General features: G+C 29.3%; 1 protein-coding gene across 1 annotated transcript in view; it reads left to right on the forward strand.

The window, feature by feature from the left end:
• The window catches only part of LOC136976643 (basic helix-loop-helix ARNT-like protein 2), a 132,939-nt gene that overhangs the window by 25,729 nt on the left and 83,841 nt on the right, over positions 1-23,369 (forward strand). The window contains exon 2 of the mRNA XM_067271990.1: positions 2,867-2,990. Coding sequence (XP_067128091.1) covers positions 2,950-2,990 — 41 coding nt within the window. The 5' untranslated portion in view covers positions 2,867-2,949. The remainder of the gene's footprint in view (positions 1-2,866; positions 2,991-23,369) is intronic.

Below are 23,369 nucleotides of genomic sequence, written 5' to 3' on the forward strand. Positions count from 1 at the left end.
CAAATGATTGCCAAATTATATTGAGCTATATTACTACTATTATTATTAATTAAATACTGAATAGTTTTGACTACAGGCAGGTGTTAGGCACCATGTCTTGGTAAATTTAATACTTGTAATTAAAATAATATTTTAATAATTTAGAAGGTTCTGGAATCGGCCCAAAGTGAGACTCAAACCCACAACTCCCACTTAATGTGCAGTTGCGTTGCCAGTTACGCTACATAGACCTTTGTCCGATCCTTGCTTCCAGAATGTATTAATTTAGATATAACCATATCTTGGTTACTTAAGGGTATAATAATACTCGATTATGTCTAAATTAGTAACTTCTGGAAGTGAGGATTGGATGAAGACCTGTGTAGCTTAACTGGCAATGTGACTGAACAATAAGCAGGAGTTGTGGGTTAAAGTCTCTCTTCAGGCCAAGTTTGCTAGTTCAACTACCTAGTTCAAGACACTAGTTCAGTATTGAGAGCTTGGTTGTTGAAAGAATGTGTAAGGCTCTTCTGATTAAGACCTTATAGGCCGCAATCTTGTACGAAACTGGATCGCACGACCCCACTGGTATGTATGATGACAAGGACCCTGGCTTATGATACATCAAAGTGTGGATGCCCAAGCTTTCCACTCTAATATTTATATCAAAAAAGTGCACTTTGGTAGGGTTGGATTGTTCCATTTCCAGGGTCAACCCATAGGGATGACCCTGGAAATGTTAAAAGAATCAACCAAGGCTGTTACATCTGGAACGGTCTTCCAAAAAATAATTATATCATTAATATAACTCCTATATAACAGGATGTTGGGGAGGAAATGAGGGAGGACTGTGTTCTCTAACTGTTGCACCACCATTTCACAAAGGTCCCTTGAAACAAGGCTGCCCATGGGGACCCCTCTACCTTGTGTATAGATATCACCATTGAACTGAAATTAATTTGTTATAATTTGACATTTTAACAATAATCCTTATGGGTTGACCCCGGAAATGGAAAAATCCAACCTGACCAAAGTGCACTTTTTGGATATAAATATTAGTGTGGAAAGCTCGGCTATCCACACTTTGATGTATCATAAGCTGGGGTCAATGCCATCATACATACCAGTGGGGTTGTGCAATTTGGTTTCGTACAAGATTGCGGCTTATAAGGCCTTAATCTGAAGAGCCTTACACATCCTTCTAACACCCAAGCTCTCGATACTGAACTAGCGTCTACAGAACGCATAGCCGCAGCACACAGTTATCACAAACTTGCCCGTAGGCTCATACAACGTTATCAAAGTATACATTCAGAACACATGCAGGTTGTGGACCAGCCCATTCGATAACCAACCCAATGACATAGAACAGATCCCCATCACCTTTAACCCATATGTAAGATCCTTATATGCCAAGGTTGCCAGGAAACTCTGAGTATGCCTTGCTTTCAGGAGGTGCTCAACTATTTTTAACATCTTACGTAATGGGAAGGACCCTCCTTACCCCATCAGACTTCCTAGAATGTATAGTGTCTCTATAAGGGATAATAGATGTGATAGAGACCTGATATATATATAGGCTCTACTAAACGTTCCATGGGAATCAGAATACAAGAACATCAGGCGGATATTCATCATGTGAGAATTTTCATGGCTCTCACTACTTATGTAACAGATCCAGACATAGTAGCTGACTTTTCCCGGGCCAATCTCATCCTTGTTGCGCCTCCCACTGAACACCTCAAATGGTTAGAGGCTAAGCACATTTTTAAATCCAGCCTCACAGCTACATGCATAAATTTTAAAGAGGAAATGGTTTTGTCATTGGCCTGGCAAGAGTTGATTCACAACTTGCTCTAGCTGTAGGTCGTTTCCATGCAAGCTGACTCGTTGCACATGCGCAACACAGTTTTTTGTAAATTTTTCGAACTTATAATTGAACTCTTATTTAAACGTTATTCCATTATTGAATAACCAACTAGCAATGGTTAAGAACGTGATGCAGAGCCCAGAAGGGGTTCAAAAACGTTTTTGTTGTTTTAGTATCACATCATAATTAGTTCAGAGTGCATCATTAAAATTTAAAAGTTTTTAAGATCATTATTTTTGAGATTACTAATAAATTAGTACTAAATACTAGATCTATTGAAAGATAAAAGGATATTAAAAAAATACAATAAAGTAGAAATTTGTTTTGTATGGGAAAAAATTTAAATAAATTATATTTTAAATGTTAAAACACAAATTTTTAAACAGGGTCTACAACACTAGATTTTGTTTAAATCTACACTGAATCTAGAAAGGATTTTGCATAAAATTCCTAATTATACACACACAATGAATGACAAATTTTTATTGGTGATTGATGATATAATTAATGAGCTTATATATGTAACTGAAGTATACTAGATTATATATTGATTATTGTGATTAATACATACATAATCTTTACATAGTTTTAATTAAAAAGATTTATGAGTTATCATATAGAAAGCTCAGGGAGACTGAATTCTGAGTTCAGTTCTTTATTGTATGTTAGGTAAGTTTATTTTTATGTTTGATGATAATTTGTGAGCTATATTTATACAGTAAATTTAGTATGCATGGGGCTGTGTCAATAGATGAGGCAGAAAGACAAGTACTTTAGGCATCAAATTTGAAGGGATAAGAAAGACATCATGATGTTTAAAGAAATGAAAATATGTTGGTGCTGTTCTTAGGCTTGCTTCAGGCATCAAAATTATTTGGAATGAGTCTCTGTATACATACTTGAATATGAATATAGTTTAAAATAATTATATTCTGAATTTTGTGCACTATTACTGTTACTATTAACATTTCATTAATACCAATGAGTATTATAAAAATAAAACTTTTTAATTTTTAGATATTCAAGATAAAAGAAAATATCTTCTTTAAAGTGTTAAATATAAAGAATATTTATGTTGCAACTGTAAATTATAAAACAAAATGCCAAGTAAAAATGGTAATAGTTCATCAGATACATCCAGGTAAGTGAATACTGTAATTAAAAGTTGCCTTAATACATTAATTTTTTCCATAATAAATAAATATATGATATATAATAAAAACTATTTTTTGTAGTTGTAAAATTATTTTTCAATAAAAATTTAATTTATTAATTAAAAATTAAAAATTGTTGAATATTAAACATAAGTTTTAGCAAACTCTGAATATTATCCTGTCGTCGTGTAGATATTGTAGCTATTTATTTTTTGTTCATAAAGTTTAATAATAATAATTATGATTATTTAAACATTGATAAAATTCATTATCAATTTATACTGATTCAAATGAATTTCTAATTACGAAACTTAGTGCTTTTAAAAAAAACCTTTAATAGTGAAAAACATAGCATATTATGTATTCCTTTATGTATAAGTATTTTTATATTAAGTTGTCTTTGCAAAATTTATTATGGTTTAATCATATTTTAAGTTAAATGAAAAACCCAAAATTCAACATGAAACTAAAAATTTTAATTTGAGGTGCCACAAAAACTTTTATTCAGATTGACTCCATGCAAATAAATAGTGATTACTGTTTATATTCTCATTATATTAAATATTTACTTTTAACATTTTATCACTTACAAATATTTATATAATCATAAAACCTATTTGCTAATTGATTATTGTTAATGTTACTAAATGTCACAAAATTGTTAAAATTTCAAATGAGTTCCAAAGTTTTACGTGTTTTTATTTATTTCTACAATCCTTATAGATGATTTTAATGTGATTATTGCAAACATAGTTACTGTATTTACTTGTGTATAAGACAATCTCGCTTATAGTATGAGGTGTGACTTTAAAGATCAAAATAAAGAAAATTAGATTTATAATACAATTCTAATTTTATTTCATTTAATCACAAATAGAATATTATCAAATGCACGGATTAGGCAAACAACCACATTTTCTTGACTCTATCACCTTTTGTCTACTTGGACTCTCTCTTCGAAGCTTTGTTACAACTCTCCTATTTTTCACTCACTCCACAAAACATCATTCTCTGATCCATCGAGTGAATTTGAAATGCAGTATTTCTTGAATGACTTAGCTATCAGCTCTTTGAGGAATGCTTTTCCTCACACCTCATACTCACGTTACAAAATCAAAAGATTATAATGTTCGTGACTGGGAAAAGTTTATTTTTAATGATTCAGAATGTGCAAATATTCATTAAAAATACCAATTTAACAAATATGAAATAACTACATTTATAATCATTGTTAAGTGACCAGCTATTTTCGGACCATCTGTTCGAAAGCGACATTTACCTTGACCTTGATAGCATCCTCCTATAAAGGCAGCATGAACTATATACAGTTTACAAAAATTATTGTAAAAACACAAAGAATCCTTCACTCATGTGTATAGGATGACCTAGGTTTTTGAAGCAGTGAAAAATGAATAAAAACCTCATCTTATACACGAGTAAATACGGTATATCATTTGTTGCACTGGCTGCTTGTCATTGCTGTCTTTATTTCTGAAACATATCAGTAGGTGACATCTTGATCACTTAGTCTCTTTTTAATGATTGTGCTGTACCCACTGGAACTTAACTATATGTTTTAATTTCATAGTAACATATTCTTGAGCAATGCATAATTGACAATGCTTGATAATATATGAATTCATTTACCAAAGCTAAAGATCATATAATAATAAGAAGTTGATGTTGTATCAGAATGAAAAATAGTTTCACATTGCAAGAACTAATAAGTCATACAAGTAATTAATACCTATTTCTAGTTTCATTCTAACAAATAACATAAAATTCAGTTTAAATGTTATGTAACACAGAAAATACCATGATGTCTATATGATTCTGAATGTGTAAAAACTATGAAATATTCTAAACCAATAAAGCAGTTTGTCTCTTTCCATTAGTATATATATTGAAGAGGCAAAAGAAAAAGAAAGTAAAGCAATAAACCTAGAAAATTAACTATTTCCATGTTATAGCACTTGAAAAATATCTGGGGTCTAATGACCTCAAGTATCAGCAATGCCATAACTAGGGCGGTGCCCAGGCACAGGGCGCAGACTCTGGGGGTGCAGAAATGACTTAGACCAAATTTTGGGTCATAGTTTTGGGGCATAGTTACAGAAGCTCGTACCCGGCGCATAAAAGGATAGTTATGGCACTGAGTATCAGACACAAGTTATGAAACAAGCATTACCTTGAAACCACCAAATGAATACAATAGGCCAACTTTTAGAATATGTTAGAATGTATTGCAGGAGTTTTTGTAAGTATAAATCAGAATAGATGATAACTAATTTTATACTCTTTCCATAAATAAATTTTAGCTATTGTAGATAATACCTCTTTTCTAGAAATATATATACTTCTATAACATGGTTTTGCTCCAATAGTTTGAAAATTGGGGATATCTCCAGTACAACACAACTTCTGGTTTTGCTCTAACACAGTTTTGGAAATCCTCTGTACAAAATTTCATAATTTTTAAGTGTAAACTTTGTTATTCAATATTTTTTTTTATTCAAGTAAATGTGCAAAATTTTTAATGTATTTAAATAAAATTTTTATATTTGCAAAGTTGTATCAACTTCTCTCAAACTTTTATCGACCCTGTGGGGAAACCCTGAGTTATGTTCATGGCTTGCTTTATTTCAAATAACCTCATTAGAAAAAAATCTGTTATCATCAGTTCTGGTGAATATTGTCTTGCTTAAGTCACTACTACTAGACCTAGATGACAATTTTTGCTCTTTCTGCTTCCACATTCACAAGTTTCCCGAGAAGGCTCGTGTATTTTTTCGTACTGTAGTGCCACCTTTGTGTTGTCATTAAGGTACTGCAAGAACTAGGAACTGTAGAACTATACAGTTGAGAAGATAATTAATTTTGAAATCACTAATAGAAATTCGTTCATAATGCCCATTTATTCAGTAATTGTAAAGGTTTTTATATATAAAATTATAAAGAGAGTATTTTCAATCATTTTTACGTAAGTTTAAATTTTTTTTCCTAATGTAAAGAAAAAAAAAGCATGCTACATGCATGCTGGAGAAATATCTTTTAAAACTGATAAAAATTTAAAGTAAAATTAAGAAAACATAAATCCTATTTTCCTCCTAGAATATAATTGGCAAAATTGGCTTTTAAAATTTTACTAATTATTACTGTTATTGTCTATCAGGAAATATTTATATCACTGTTATATTCATAAAGTAGTCGAAAATATTCACATAATATCATAGAATTAAGTCTAATGCAAAATTTTTAGATTTTTGCGTAGTTTTTTCTACAAACTTGTATTTTCTAATTTATTTTCATCAATTAGTACTATAAAATCATGGAATAATGAATGACATGAGAGAATGACCAACTTTGGAATATCCAGCTATATTTGAATACCTTATTTAAAGTAAAGTCTATGATTACCAAGAAATGCTTAATTATATGAGTCTTGACTCTCAATTATTTTTGAAGTGGTGAAATAGGTGAAATTTTAATTAATAAATTGTCATAAAACATTTGTGCCCTGAAGACAAATGAAAGCCATTACAAACCCTATCTGCAAGTAATCATTCTGTATGGACTTGTGCTTCTAATGATGACAAAGTTATTTATCTAGCTGGATGTACTGTACAAGAATAGTTGGTTTCCCATTCTATTCTTAAATTTTCATGATGTGTAAATGAATGAAATTAACTGAAACAATTGAATACGTGGACAGTTTTGGTGCATCATGTTTTCGTGTACATCACATACAGCTTCAAACCACTTATAAAGAACTCTCTGGCTATTATGGCTGCCAACTACTGCACAATATCTACCTGAAGTGATTTTATAAGGCATGTTGCCAACAAAAAAACTAAAAATTGCAAACCTACACTAACAACTAGCAGTATCTTAATGGCTGCCAAGACTTACACCCTCATGTGGCAACATTCAAAACATGTTCTGGAAACTTGTGGATAGTTTTCATGTTAAATTTCAGACTTCAAGTCCTAAAAAAGTTGTAAAATATTAAAAATAAAAAAAACTATTTTTTTAAAATGTGTCAAGGACTTTCGTACTTCTCTGTTTATGTTAATCACAGGTACTTATATTAAGCACTAGTGATAATGAACTATTAAAAAAAAAAATGATTTAATGTATAGTTTTTTGATTTTATGTGATATTATTTTGTATATGATTTTACACTGATTTATCATTCCAGTTTTATTAATTTGAAAAGTTTGATTGTCACAATAAAAAAATTAATTTGAAGAAAAACAATCTGCTGTTTCACTTGTATGAATTTTTACCCTAAATTCAGACACTCATAAAATTTGACCCAATCTCTATTGATAGTATTTTGGCAATAGTTTACTCTTTGCATTTAATTTGCAAGTCTAATTGTTTCAAGTTTACAAGCAAGTTCTATTTACAGAAGAATTGCCTTCCTATGAATTCACTTTTACTTTTATCATTTTTTTTTATAGGTAAGGTCATAATGAGGCAGTTAGAATGCAGAATTTTTCATAGTTCAGTTTTAATTCCCTATCCAGTTTATTGGTACAGATATAGGGATGATGTTTATTATAGACTAGGAATATATGAAAGATTTTCAATCAATTAAGGTTTTCAATTTTTTTCCATTGCATTTTTTAACTTCTTTAACATGAATGTTTAAAAAATTAATGTTTAATATGATATTTGGATTCAAGTGATATTAATGGACTCCATTGGAATGTTTTAATATCATGATAAATTCAGATGTATCACTTTGATAATGGAATTACTCAGGATATTTTTTCATAATTAACATTTTATGGCCTCTAAGGTGTATCTGCATTTCGAAACAGAATATTTAGGAAAAAGTATTAAGTGTATTTAAATCATTCCATTCTTTTTGCACTTGACCCCCAAATTTTTTTTATCTGATTAAAAAAAGTAAAATTAAAATACACACTTTTATTTTCAGGGAAAAAGAGTCTAAAAGATGTCATTTGATGATTATAATTTACCATTAAAATATTCTACATGAATACATGCAAAAGTTATATCTTATATGCTGTAAAATATGGTAGTACTTTTTCTACTTTAAAATAAAAGTAATGGTTTTATGGGTGCAGCTTATAATCAGTAAATTATTTATATGTAATAAAATATCATTATTTAACAATTCAGTGCTTATGTATAAAATCTTTTTCTAATTAAAAACTTTATTCCTAAAAGTGATCTTTTAAAAATTGAAAATAATTCATTAGGAAGTGTGTTTGTATAAGAACAGATAACTAGATTAAAATACAAGGTATTACTTTTAAAATAGTTTTGTTTACTTATTTTTTCACAAAATTGTCATTGACTTTTAAAAAGGAGATCCATATACTTGATTTTCAATGTAACAGCTCTGTACTTTTACTCATTTAAAAAACTTTAGCATGAAACTGTTACCAGACATTTAGCAGTATTAAATCTTGTAAACAGGTACTATAGTGTTTAAAGAATAAGAAGGGAGCCAATGTTCATTAGTCTATTGTGCTAACTAGAAGGAAAATAGTTCTTGTTCATTATGAAATAGAACATATTCATTACAAAACTATAAGATAGATTTAAACTGTTATAATTTATTTGAAATTTCCAACATTTTTTGAAAGAAATCTGAGGTTATAAAAATTTCACACTATCGCATGATATGATTATTAAATTTTCGAAGTACAATGGAACTGTGTAAACATTTCACAGTTATACATATTTCGCATTTATACGTTAAATATTTTCTGTACCCTACTTTCTTCATTATAAATCACTTCGGTTTATACGTTATTCATTTATACGATTTCACACTTATACGTCATATTTTTTGGTACCCTACAGCAATTTTTTTTCACTTATACGAAATTTTTATTAGTTCCATTGAAAAATGTGTAAATGGGATTGTACTTTATTTTGGTCTGTCTTATTCGCTTTTATTCTTGACGCTGTGTAGCTTTGCCTCTTTGTTTTGGTGGCGGAATTACGGGTTCTCCTCTACTTAGACAAAACCTTGGAGCCTAACCTGTTCGTAAGTCGAAAACTAATTTAGAAAGTACATTTGTACACGGAATAACCAGATATTGTTAGTGTTCGATCCTTCGATGTATAGTACTTAATAGAATACGTTACTCTCGTTTATCCATTCGCTACTGCTTATTAGCGAATGTTTCAAACACGGTTTTTTCTTCTAACGCACTTGGTTTTATAATGTCCAATTGCCTCAGTAATAGAGCGACATTTCTTGCATTTATCTTCAATGCTAGATTTACTATTACGTTTTGGACGCATTTTTGAAACACTAATCGTAAAAGTTTATAAAAATTGCAAACAATAGTGAAAAACGACGTTACTGACTTCGACGCCACTTCGTGAGCGGTAATTGGAACCTCGGAATTCTCGCGAAAACAAAAAAGGACGATACGCGATAGAAATAAGCCCACATTATTAAAATATTATTATTTATTACTGGCCAAAAACCGACTTTAACGCAACCCCACGAACAGAAAGAGAACTTCACAATCTGCGCGAAATTTAAATTTTAGATATACAGTTAAATTGTTCGTATGTCTGAAAGTTCGTAAGTAGGGGTGCTCCATGGGCGTAGCCAGGAAGGGACGTGGGTCGGCACGGTCTCCTCCAGTTAACCTGGTGCCCCTCCCCAGAAAATTACAGCCTCTACTAGGCCCCCCATAATAAAACCCTGGCTACGCCAATGGGGAGCTCCTGTATATACATTCAAGAACAAGTACAGTACATTGGTTAGCTCCATTCATATTCCGGAGAATATTATAGAATAATACTTGTTTGCTTTCTTTATATCTTACTTCATAAAATAATATCTACGGAAGTCACATGATATATTTGAATATAAATTTTTATTTAAATGGTGTGTGTGTGTGTGTACTGTACATATAGGCTATAGTTGTCTAATAATACATCGTATATTAATATTAATACATATTCATATACAATGTGTGTGTTATGTTTGTACACGTAATATATTTTGAAAAATTATTTAGCTCTAAGGAATGATGCTTGCTTAAGACTGGTAATTAATTTTTCTCTTAAAGACTTAATGTAATAACGCGAATATTTGGTTCGAAGAAAACAGCCCATAAATTGAGCCTTGAAGATGTTTAAATAGAGATCTAGCCCATATTCTGAAATGCAGTATATGTCTACATAAGAGTTTACTGATAACAAAAAACGCACTTTTTAAAGTAACTATCATTTATTTCTATAACATTGATTATTTAAAATTAAAAAAAAAATTTAATTGCATTAAAGTAAATGGAGGGATTACTGTAAGAGTTCAGTGTACATTGACTTTTAAAATACTGTATTTATATTTTTGTGTTAATATGTACAATATTGTCATTTTATTGAATTACGATTACATTTTATACATGCAGAAATATTAAACTATTTTTTTTTTAAATCCTAATTACTCGTAATAAATAATGTGGCTTTTTTTCCAATCACCGTTAGCAAAATTTATTCGTTATTCGATTATCTTGCTTTTCCGTCTTTATTCATTTTGCAATTGAATCGGTTAGTTTGAAAAAAAGTGTAAATCGACATTTCCGTTATTTTAAACTAAAAATGTAATATGCACTTAAAGCTACAAATTGGCATTGAGCTTACGAAAGATTCATGCATCGTCTGCATTTTCTTCGATAGATTTGCAGGACGTTGATTTTGTAAAGACACAAGTCGTTGATATATGCCTAGTTTAACATCAGTGTTCCATCTAAAGAGTTTCATAGATGGTGCGCCATTATTTTACTGCAAATTTTAATGGGTGAAAAGGACTGAAACGTACTTCAGAGAACGCAAGTAGCCTATTTCTGATACTTGCCAGTCTCAAACTGTCCCTGATTCTGTCCCAACGATCAACAAACGAAAAAAGGCGTCAAAAATCCCGAACAATATACCCAAATTCAACTTAAAAACGCTAAACCAGCAGGGCAAGAACACCTTGAACACAAAAGGAAAATATTATCGCTTGAAGTCCCGTATACGAACAGCGACGAGGAAGACAACTAGGAATAGTTTTCATCATATATCTAAATACGGATTATTACCAAAAAATGCCGTTTATCAACGAAAGTGTCGCTTAAATATTTTCAATACAAAAGGAATAGGAAAGATTTTGAAAAGGGATTAAATATCTTCTGTTCTTTAACGTCGTCTGTCAAAAATACCATATATAACCTCGAATCACTTCCATAGTATGATTAACAACATTTTAAACTACAAAACGTATATTTCATTTTTATTTATTCTAAACTTGTATAAACGTGAAACAGTTTTTTCGATTTCTTTCACAATAACACTTACAGTAAATGATGTCCTTTCAAACTAACTGATTCAATTAACCTATAAATAGGGATTGTACTTTATTTTGGTCTGTCTTATTCGCTTTTATTCTTTTATTCAAACGAAGTAAAATGACTTCGTTTAAATACGATAAAGACAATAACGATAGAGAGAACAAGTGATTTATCGGAAGTTTTTTTTGACGTTTCATTATTTGCAAAATGTCAGTTAACAATAGTTAAAAGATTCTGTATATTGAAAATGGAAGTATTAAGCCATGCTTAATGAGAGTTAGGTTTAAACGAAAACGAATCTGTTATTTATTTTAAGATAACTAAGTAAATAGTATAATTTTCTGTTTATTTAATAATAATTTACTATTTGTTTCTAACAAAATTAAATAATAATCTTAACAAATTGAAAGAAAGGGTATGGTGATAGAACAAAAAATACATTTTAATGACGTTTATTGACTTATGTAAGTTTTATCATGATCATAAATGTAATTTAAACGTGCTTACAAAATATCTTGTCAAAAATAAAATTGATTAATTCCAATATGGAATTTTAACAATTGACTACTAAACGAATCAATGATGCTCTTGTGTTCAACAATACAACGTAATTGAAATGTTTAACTGGCTTCTGGTTACAGTAATATATATCGACTGATACAATCAAGATAATTATATATCGTATTTACGTTACTATGACAACCTGCACTAAAATTAATAGAATTATAAAAAGCCACGGTTACAGTTGTTTTCGGTTTCTGCATAAAGAACTGCGCTGTTGTAAGATGTCTTCTAGGACGAGAAAGCCAAACAACGTTTAAACGCTTAGTTTATGTTTAGCACTGGATGTAATTTAAGTGGGACATTATTATTGTTTTTGGAACAAGTCATAATAAAATGTAAAAAATTAATATTTTATATCAATAAAAAAGTTCAACTTGAATATAATACATATTAGAATATATGATAAAATATAAATAAGTACTGTACTTATTATATGCAGGTGTTTTTTTAAGTTGTCTGTCAAAAATAATTGGTTTGAGAAAATTATTTAAAATTTTAGTAATTGTAAGAACCATATTCACTAATGAAGTTTAAAATTTAATTTGGAATTGACTTAGATTTCTCTAATTTGGATGTAAACATTATATTTCTGTTGTTATAAAAACTAGATGAAAGTTTTATAGAAAGAATACAGAGAAAAGAAATAATAATGTTGTTTGGTTTAATTTCTTCTTAAACTTTTTGAGCAGAGCATTTTTAAAACAATTTCTTTTGCTAATCAAGAAGAAATATATATGAATTATACACGAATTAAATATTTATTAAACTTATAAAATACAAAATTGTCTTCTTAGGCCTGAAGACCCGAAAGAATTTTAATTAACTTTGTATCGTTTTATGTTAACGTTAATTTAATTTTTGGAATGATTCCAATGAAACTAATCATATTTGATGAATTTCTATATATTTTTAAAATTTAATTGCTATAATTTCGTTGAAGGAAAATTCTATTTAAAATTCTATTTTTAAGCCTAAACTAAATTTTTTTTTCGTCAGAAATTAACTTGATTATGATTATTTTATAATAAGAAATATCAATAAATTTTATGTAAATTCATCTAGTTTGAATTATATTTGTCATTAATAATTGTTTAATCTCAAATAAAAATGCGTTAATAATTCATATTTGGTTTAATGCTTTAATTTCTTTAGGAATAATGAGATAAAACTAAATAAATATCTTAGCATTATTCGATAACGTGATTTATAACATGATGTAGAGTTGAAAATTCGGCAAATTTAGAATTTATGGAGAAGAAATCGTTGCTTTCTTATTAGAAGTTGAGAAGGTTGGCTATCAATTTCTATCTCGAATCAGAGATTCGATCGTAAACGTTCTGTAAATTTCGATGTAAATGTAATATGAACAAAAATTTGCAAATAATAAAATTTGAGTTTATTTAATTTTATATGTAAAATGATTTACAATAAACATACAGAAATAAATGTACTTAATCATTTATTATACTTAAGCATGTTTGGGAATACGAATCCTTTAGAAGAATTAGATTTCTTATAAAAATGTTTCGTTTAATTGATATGAAAGTTGGAGTTTCATTAGAATATGTTTGAGTGAAAATTCATTTCATCTATTCAAACGATTCAGAATCAGATAAAGTACGTTAAGGTCTTCTAGAATGGAAGATGATGATGCTAACAAAGCAAATAGCTGACTATATGAATAAGTTGTCATTTTATTTTTGATATCTTAGTCATTTATTTTCAGAATTTTAGTTCACTTTGTAAAAATAAAAATTATTGATTGATCTAAAATTTCACGGAATATCCAATTGCAAAAACTTCTAGAGCAGGGGTGTCAAACTGGCGGCCCCCGGAATATCTGATTTTTCGTGGCCCGCGGCCACGATGCTCTGAAATGAAATAAAACGGATTACAGATCAAGATTAACTGATAAACATCTATCTACCATAATGAAGATTTTTCTTTGCCTTTGAATCCAGATATTGGAAAACTAATAGGAGGAAGATAGCGCTGGCAAGTTTCCAGTGAAAACAATTAATTTTAGTTTTATAAATACAGTATGTACTGTACATTATATAAAATAAATGTTTAGAGAAAAGCAATACTATAGCAATTATATATTGTTGAGTTGAGAATTCACTGAATTAAATAATGTGTTTTAATTGCCCTAATTATATTCTTATATCCCTACTTCAAATTATGATTGATCCCACCAGTGGCCAAGCGGTTCCTCCGTTCCTTGAACACTGATAGTTGGGTCGTGGGTTCGCGCCTCGTCAGGACGGGCTGGCTACGTGGAGTTTTTCGGGTCTTCTCGTTTTCCTTTTTAAAAACCTCCCGGAAGGCATTCCCCTTTAGGCAGATCGCCCAAGTGTGGCGTTGCCGTAATTTAACAAAACATAACAAACAAATTATAATTTTAAGAAAATTTGTAAATGTGATGTGGCCCGCGTGAATCTTATCAGTCGCATTAATGGCCCGTTGTTTAAATGAGTTTGAGACATCTGTTCTACAGAATATCGTTATAAATTTCTATATTTGAGTATAATTTGAAGCGTAGTATAATTTTTATTAAGTGAACTCACTTAATAGATATTATGCTACGCTTCAAATATTTATATAACTGAAAAAAATCTAAAGGAAACTAATGCAGATTAGCACAGTTAAGATTCTCAGAATTTTGAATTGAGTGATGATTAAAAATTTTGTTAAAAAGTACTTTGATGTGTTAGCTACAGAATAAAATATGATTAGTATCGAAGATCATATTTTTATATTTCGTTTAATAGAAATTTCTTAAGAAAAAAGTAACTTAATAACAGATCAGGCCTCTATGTTATCTTTAATAAAAATAAACATTTTCTAGTGTATTTATATTCATTCATTAAAATCGGAAATTACTTCCAAAGAGTGAAAGATAATTTAGTGAATTTATTTTAATAAATTATTTTCTTGAATAACAATTTTCAAATTCAAAAGTAGACGAACAAAACGTATTCAAGAATCTTATAATTAGAACTTAGGTACGATATTATTTTTCTTTATTGTTTCGTCTAAAAATAATTTAAATATTTAATTAGTATACTTAGTTAATTAAATATGTTTTAATCTTTTATTTAGAATTTAACGTATATCGTATTTTCAACCGTTATGTTAGACTTGAGTAGTAAGTTATATCATACTTATTAAATTAAAAATTATAAATTAAAATTTGATAATGAATAGTTAGTTAAAAAATAATAATTATTGCAGTCGCTATGATGAAATTAATTACAATTACTTTCTTTACTCGCAGTATAGGAATTAAATTCTTATAACAATATACTTAAACTTTACACAAATAGGTCTATTATATTTTTTATTTAGTTAAGATGAAATAAGACATCAATTTTGATATATAGTACGACAAAACTAGGAATTTGATGAAAATTGGATTTATAATAATTTAGTAAGATGTTTTGGAACAATTTTTGAAAGGAAATACTTTCATACGTTTTATTTTTATAAGTTTTCAAAGAAACTTTTTACCAAAATATATCTGGCGGTTGGAAAATATTTTTAAAAGACTGATAGGTCGACGACCTGATCATTTTTTGAAGTGTTTTGTTATTTAACAAAGTAAACGTTAACAACAACAAGCTGATTTAGTTATAATTAAGTTACTGGCTTCTTGTTATTTTTTTTTTCTCTAAGATTAATTTTGAGTATATTTACGATTCAAGTCAATGATCATAACCACAATTATGATATCCAATAGTATAAGTTTATAATAATACATAAAGGTTTAGAAGTTTACGTATTGTTTCATTATTTTTAATGCTTTTGGACATGAAATGATGTAAATCCGGGAGAATCACAAAATATAATTTCAACTGAGAAATACGCCAGAACGGGCGGAGCTAAATAGTGACTAATAAGGTTTAAGCCCTGGGCCTCCAATTGTCAAGGGCCCACAAATTGAATTATCATCATAAATTTTTAATACTTTTTCATTAACAATGAACATTTATCGTATAGTAAAAAATAGGTAATAGGTTAGGTTTGGTTAAAATGGTAAAAATGGGGTACCATTGGACTTAGGCCTCGAAAAACCTAGATCTGTCCCTGCGCCAGAAGAATTAAAATAGTTATCATATAAAATGTATTTCTAGTGAAAGCTATAAAAATTGATTTCCTTTCTTATTACACAAAGCCGAGAAAAAGTGCAAATTGAAGAAATACACACTACGAAACTATGATGATGATGATGATACTAATAAAGAGTGCTTCACAATTTTTGAAGAACGAATTGTTAATAAAATATTGTTAATATTTTGGTGAGATTCAATGCACTTTGCCAAATTTATGTACAGTACAGACAAGTCGAAATTAGGAAATTTGAACCTTAGAAAACAAAGTGAGTCGACGCTGAATCCTGTCGAGTTTGAGCATTTCTCTACGAACTCTCGGAATTTGTATAGTTAGGAATATTCCTTTATCGTAGGAAAATGCTTTGCAGTATATAAATGTCACACATTGCTCTTAAAGTTAAAACAATCCTTCTATTCTCTGATTTGTAGTTTCGTTAAAACTGAAGAGTGAAGATTGACTAGTACTACTATTAAATAAAAATTCAAATTGTATTTTGCAATTTACAATATATAGTTAGCATTAAGTTGTACAATGTGTAAAATATATGTATAGCAGTGTTTTTCAACTTTTTTATTATTGCCAACCAGTAATTATATGCGACTGTGAATTATGTTTATTTATTGGGCTGCAATTTGAAAAAAATTATAGACCTATAAATTCCCACTGTCGTCTGTTTGTATGTCTGTCTGTCTCTGTCTTTTCTTAATCTCAAGAATGGAGTTAGATAGATGAAAGCCGAGACTATATATGAAAGCTTAAGATTAGGAGGCCCTGATTAACTATATGAGAACTTCCAATGCAAACGGGAAATCACGTTATTTCAATTCAAAAATTTTCCTTGAAAGGAGTTAGATTACCGGCACGACTCTATTGCTAAAGGAAAAGTATGATGTACAGGGGAAAGACACTACTAGTATGAAGGTAGAGCACATATATTTTAAATTAAATAAATTTAAAAATATGATTACAAATTGCAGCCCGGCATTGTGACGATGTCACAATAAGATAATATTTTGTCTTGTATGTAGTAAATATTTCACCTGGCGCATACAAAAGCATTCAGGTACTAAGTATAATGAAACAAAAATCGATGTAAACAGTCTCATATAACTTTTTGGCTGTGACTTTGAATCAAGCGCAAGCCGCGACATGTTGATACAGGCCGATAAATGTCTCTCTATACAAATTGAGAGAGACGGTCTACGTGTAATACGGGGAGTTGTCCACATTCATTTAGTAAATTAACACGGAAACGAGCAATAACTATTTACAACATTCACTCATTTCGGATGCCAAACAAATACTTCCGGAAGCCGGGTATTTCCCGGGGCAGTTGGAATGAGAAAGTTTTAAATGTCATAATCGATGCCATCACTCCTAGAGACAATCCACTTTCCGCAAGGAAAGCAGCGTGCGATCATAATATTCCAAGGAAAACACACTAAAGATGGATAAATCTTGTAAACAGAGTTAAGTGTTCCTTAGGACCAGGTTCAACCCTAATTTATTTCTTTTTTAATTGATATCAATGGATACTGCCATCTCACCCGTGCCTATTTGGATTAGATGGCCTCTGCCAAAATTTTCTGTTAGTGGTTTTTGCTCCCACATTGTATTCGTTTCTTACTCACAAATGTGTGCTAAGTAAACATCAATCATTCCAAAACATAAGATAAAAAATTTTGTTTACCCACTTTGAAGCTTAATAATTCCCGTGGCTTTTGTCGAAGATTTCTGAAATTTTTTCGGGGAGGCTTGTATATTAGGGGATTGATGCTATTTAATTTTGGTGATTAAAAGTCCAGGAGATGCTCAGATAGGGAGCCGTGTGTCATATCTCAAATGGGGTTGGACCTAATGAAGATTTTCCTCGTTGTTAGCATTTATTGATGCAATTTTTTAAATAAAATTCATTACTACCCTCAAAATTAAGCTTTTTCCTATTTTATAATAATTAATAATATATAAAAAGTTTTTAAAATAAAATGTCATAACAGATGGCGCCATACACAGTTTAAAATGTTGCCGAGAAAGTTAAGCAACTCGTTGCTGGATGTTTTAAAATAGCAATGTAAGTTTTAACAGCAAATTCTTTATCTTCTGCAAATTCATCAGTTTGATTTTGTTGATTCCACCTGCTGCATAAATATGCATGAAAAATATTTCAAATGTTTCAGTTATTTTTCTTTATTACCATTTTCAAAATTTGAATTTATATTTTTTATATTATTTGTATCATTTATTTTTGAATAGAATAATTATTTCTAATCACTACAATTTTACTAGAATTTAGAGCAGTGGTTCTCAACTTTTTTTTTACCCATGGACCCCTTATCCTCTTAATTTTTTTGTGGACTCTCATAGACATTGCACAGAAAAAATCCTTGTATTTTTCACTAATAAAAAAAGAAAGGAAAACGTTGGCAAAATGTCAATGTCAAGTGATATGATGCTGATGGTATAAGATTTTCCTAACAATTTCTCTTTGACCTTTGTCAATGAGAATTATATGTTGTATACGTATTCAATATTTTAAATAATTTATATTTTAACCCTTATACGAGAAATGAGTAATAAAGAAATTGACAATATAGGCCTATATACACTATAGAAATTTAATTCTCAGTAAAACAATTGTTCAGAAGTAGAATTACCCTATACTCGTAGACCACTAAAATATCACCATGAACCTCCAATTCGGTATTTTTTTCCTGTGGACCCCCAGTAATGATGTTTCATGGACCCCGGTTGAGAACCACTGATTTAGAGGCTTAAATATGCTATTTGGCAAATATTGTCTTATTGTTAGCTTAATCTATAATATTGATTAATTATAATAATATTTCTTATATGATGCTGTATAACAGGAAATGCAACATTGATTCATTGGATTATTTTTAACAAACATTTATTATAAATTTTTATTTAAAAAATTATAAATTCTTGTTAATCATTTAATAAAATATTTTATTAAATGATTAAAATTTTCTGATTGAAATTGTGTAAATAAAAGAATGTTGTTACGAGGATTGTGATTTTTTTTTTTTTTTTTACAGTTTTGAAACAAATTTCTGTTCTTTAAGTTCATTGTTTTCATTTTATTGTTATTTATCTTCAAAATTATAAATAATGACATTAAATTCTGAGTGTAAATATAAAATTCTATCAAAATCTTGAAAATACTTGAAAAATCATATGTAGACTGATGAAAATTTTTATCAAATTTTGTCAAAAAATGTTTAATGTGATACACTTAATCGTACATGATAATAGTTACGGTTTATGAAGGTTTATATAACATTATACGTTTAAAAATATTAGGTAAATTGATTAAAAAGAATATTTAAAGATAATTTTTTTTAAAGTTGAAATGGGAAGATTTTTGGTATTAATTTTTAATATTATTTATTGTGATAATTAAATAATGATTTATTTGCTTATTTACATTACTATATTTTAAAATCTCAGAAAAATAGAAACGGTTTTCTGAGATATTATTTTAAATCGTTCTATGAAATTAGATTTCATCTATCTTAATTACAAAGTATTAATTATTAGTAATTTCGTATTAATAGTTTGTATTAGTACAGTCAGTTATTAATTATAGTTATATGTAAATTTTGATAATTTGTAAAAATATTATTGTTACATGTTTCATACTAATTATTTATTATAAGCTTTGATGAATCTTGCGTTAATTACTTTTTCGAGTTTTTATATAATGATATGTATGAAGTATATGGATAGATTATCGAGCGGAAGAATTATTGAAAATTTGGAAGCAGGATAATCGTAAGTTAAGGTCTAAATATTCTTCTGGTCTTCAGAAGGTGTGAAACTATTTCAGACTGAAAACGAGACCAGGGGCCGTATTCTGGTCACCGTCTCTGGTCTCTGGTCTCTCACTAGCCTGTCGCTGATTGGCTAATACAAATGATTAGCCAATCAGCTACCGGCTTGTGAGAGAGACTGTGACCAGAACACGGCCTCAGTACAGTCTCCATCTCGCAACTACTGTTGATGAATGTTATCTGGCAGTAATTGCATGGCATCAAAAATATGACATGCAATTAAGTTAGATAACGATCTCTCTCTGTATCAGTGACAGGAACAATTTCTGTAGAAAATTAATACTGCAGCTAAAAGATATGTTAAATAATTCTCCTCATTCCTCATTCCTAGTAACGTTCTGTAGTCTTAGGTTTGAATATGATTAGACAGAGCGTTTATTTCTGAGGTAATTGTACTTCTGAACACCGAAAGTGACGTCATTAGCACATGCATTCGTGCTTACATGTCCAGTTAGAAAGTAAACGCGAACGATAAGAAGAAATATGGCGGTTTTCTGCAAATAATAATGTCAAAGCTGCTATTTTAAATGTTACGTTACAGATAGAACTACTTGATTTCGAATCGGACGAAGATGATCTTATTGTGGATATAACTGTAGAAAAAATGAAATAAGAAAAACGAAAAGTAAGGTCAAATAAAAAAGATAGAAACTTTTTTTGAAGAGACTCCACTTTTTTTATAAGCCAACCGATTTTAAACAACCTTAGACTTACAAGAGAATGTTTTGAAAGTCTGCTTAAATAAGTCCAGTTTTAGACACAAAAGCATTACTGCTACTGGAAGACGACCTGTCTCCCCTCAAAAACAGCTTTTATGCTGTCTGTGAACATTGGCAAATCAAGAATTATTCAGGTTTGTTTATACGAAGTAATATATGAAATTAGATGCAGTATATACGAGAATAGCAGATTATACATATATGTAATACATATTTAATGTAATTGTTTTACCCAGTGAATGGATGTGACGTTGTTCTTTTATAGTGTAACTAAACCGAGTTCAAAATTAAAAAATAATTGATATTAAATACAAAGCATTTTTTCTCTCTTTCTTTTCTCTAAGGGGTATTGGCGATCGTTTTAATATGTTTAGACGGACTGCGTGGAATATTTTAAATTCTCTCCTACAAGTTAGTGTTAAATGAAAATGAAAAAATAATCTCTTGGCCATCACAGAGCAGGATGATGTAAGAATAATGGAATTTTTTATACCCAATCTGGTTTTCTTGGAATTAGAAGCTCTATTGATGAAAAACATATGGCTGTTAAGGCATCAACTGAAGAAGCAGCAGCTTATTTCAATAGAAATAAGTATTACTGTGTCATCATATAAATTTAGTTTGTAATGAGAAAATGGTATTCAAAATGATACAATTTCTTGAAGTCATTTTCCATATGTAAGTGAAAATTCATTCAAGTATACAAACTTATGTATTTTTGGATTATTATTAATGCTGTTCATTTCTTTACGATTTATTTAATGCTCTGAACATAACACTTCTGAAGATTCCAAACGCGTGTAATGTAAACTTCACTTTTAATCATAAACAATGAATCTAACTTAATTTTTTTTCACATTAACTCTCTGTTTATGTAAAAAGTCTATTGAAAAGCTATTGAACCTTACAATGAAAAAAGACCACTGTAAACATTTTACACAACAATAATTGAAATTTACCAATAAAAATACTTTCTGCCGTTTATTTTTCCAAAACTAATTCCATTTTCATTACTTTGTACAGAAAGTAATTTTTTCATGGGAGCAGCCCCATATTGAATTATCGCAAAGCTCGACAACGAACTAGCTAGCACTCCGAGCTTACCAATTTCGCTAAACATGACGTCACAAAGCTCTAAAGTAAACACCAATGAGCGTGGCGCTCGGACGAATGTATACAGGCTTGAGCGTGCTGACAGTAAAATTAGTTCGAGCAGAAGTAAACGCACTCTATGATGCTCGTGACGTCATTTTCGCTACACTCTCGCTAAAAACGCGGCCTTTACATTTTAAGTGTGTCCAAAATAAACCGCAGCTTGGGCGCAAACTGCAGTTAACACTACTATTCAAATATGAGCGTTTTTTCTTATTTTTTATTTTACAGTCAAGGCGATTGGAATAATTCTGTATTATTAAGATGATCAGAGAATTTTTGTATCGCAGTTTTAAAAAGCTTTTGAAAAAACTTCTTGTGATGACTTCGGTATATAATTTTCGTAATTATATAACATTACATTATAATTATATAACATATATACAAGTAACATCGATGATTCGTTTATTTAATATGCATAATTTAATGTAAAAGTTTATCCGTCTTTAGACGGTAAAATAGACTGTTGAATATTTATTTAGAAGATGATTCATTGTGCTAGTTTGCTTATTAACATGATGGAGCATCTTTACATTCTGCCAAATTTATAATAGAATGATTGAATCATTCTACGGTTTAGAATCAGAATCTGTCTTTATCAGATTTCATTTTTTGACGTAATTATTGCAAAGTATTTTTGTTCCGCAATCTCCTTTTTTTTTTTTTTTTTTTTTTAAAAATACAAGTAAGCAAAAACTTTTGATGATTTATCTTCATTTTCATTTCATCAAAAATGTATAGTTGAATTTACTGAGTCTAAAAGCATTTAAATTTAAAATTAGGGAAAGATGTGGAGATTTAAAATTATCAATTGAAATTTTTATTTCATTAAAATTCGAATATATGAATTAGTTGAATGAAGAATAATAGAATAATATAAGTATCATAAAAAGTTATGATATTTACCTAAATAATTAATCTTGTTTATTTATTAATAATGAATTTACATATAAATGACGAAAATAAAGTCAATAAAAGTTTGTTATAAGCTTTCTGTTTACAATCTGCTAAGTAACTATACAAGCATATTTGCGTTGTTGTTAAAATTTTTAGACAAATCACTTATTTTCGTTCGTTTAATTGACACTTGTGTGTGTATTTCTAGTGTGTGATTTGTCCAAGAATTTTAACATCAATACAGATATGCTTGTATAGTTACTTAGTACTCTCAATAAAAGTTCATTTTAGAAAGTTTATATTCTATTTTATTCCATACTTTTACTAATGATGCAAGGAAGCAGGATATCAGGAAGCACAGATAATTTTAACTCAAATTTCTTTCCATAATCTCATTCTTTATCGTCATTTCACCATCACAATGAACAAAAAAATTCATTGTATTTTTTCTTTCAAATATATTTTAGCACTATCTTATTTCATTTAGTCTTGTCAATCTGTATCATTTAAGCCGTAAAAATTTTTGCTATCTTAATGTTTATCGCATATTCTTTAATTCTTTTTTCAACTTTTTCACTATTACTTCTCATTGGAACACAGAAAACACTTTTTTTAGAATCTTTTCATTTTCATTTGTCATACGATCTTTCTATTGTCCAAGCATTATCTTTCTTGTTCTGTTCATATCAAATACTGTCTTTATTATTATTGATACGGGTATATAGTAATTTCTCATC

The sequence above is a fragment of the Centruroides vittatus genome, unplaced genomic scaffold, assembly GCF_030686945.1.
Source record: "Centruroides vittatus isolate TY-2023 unplaced genomic scaffold, ASM3068694v2 contig_417, whole genome shotgun sequence".
NCBI lineage: Eukaryota > Metazoa > Arthropoda > Arachnida > Scorpiones > Buthidae > Centruroides > Centruroides vittatus.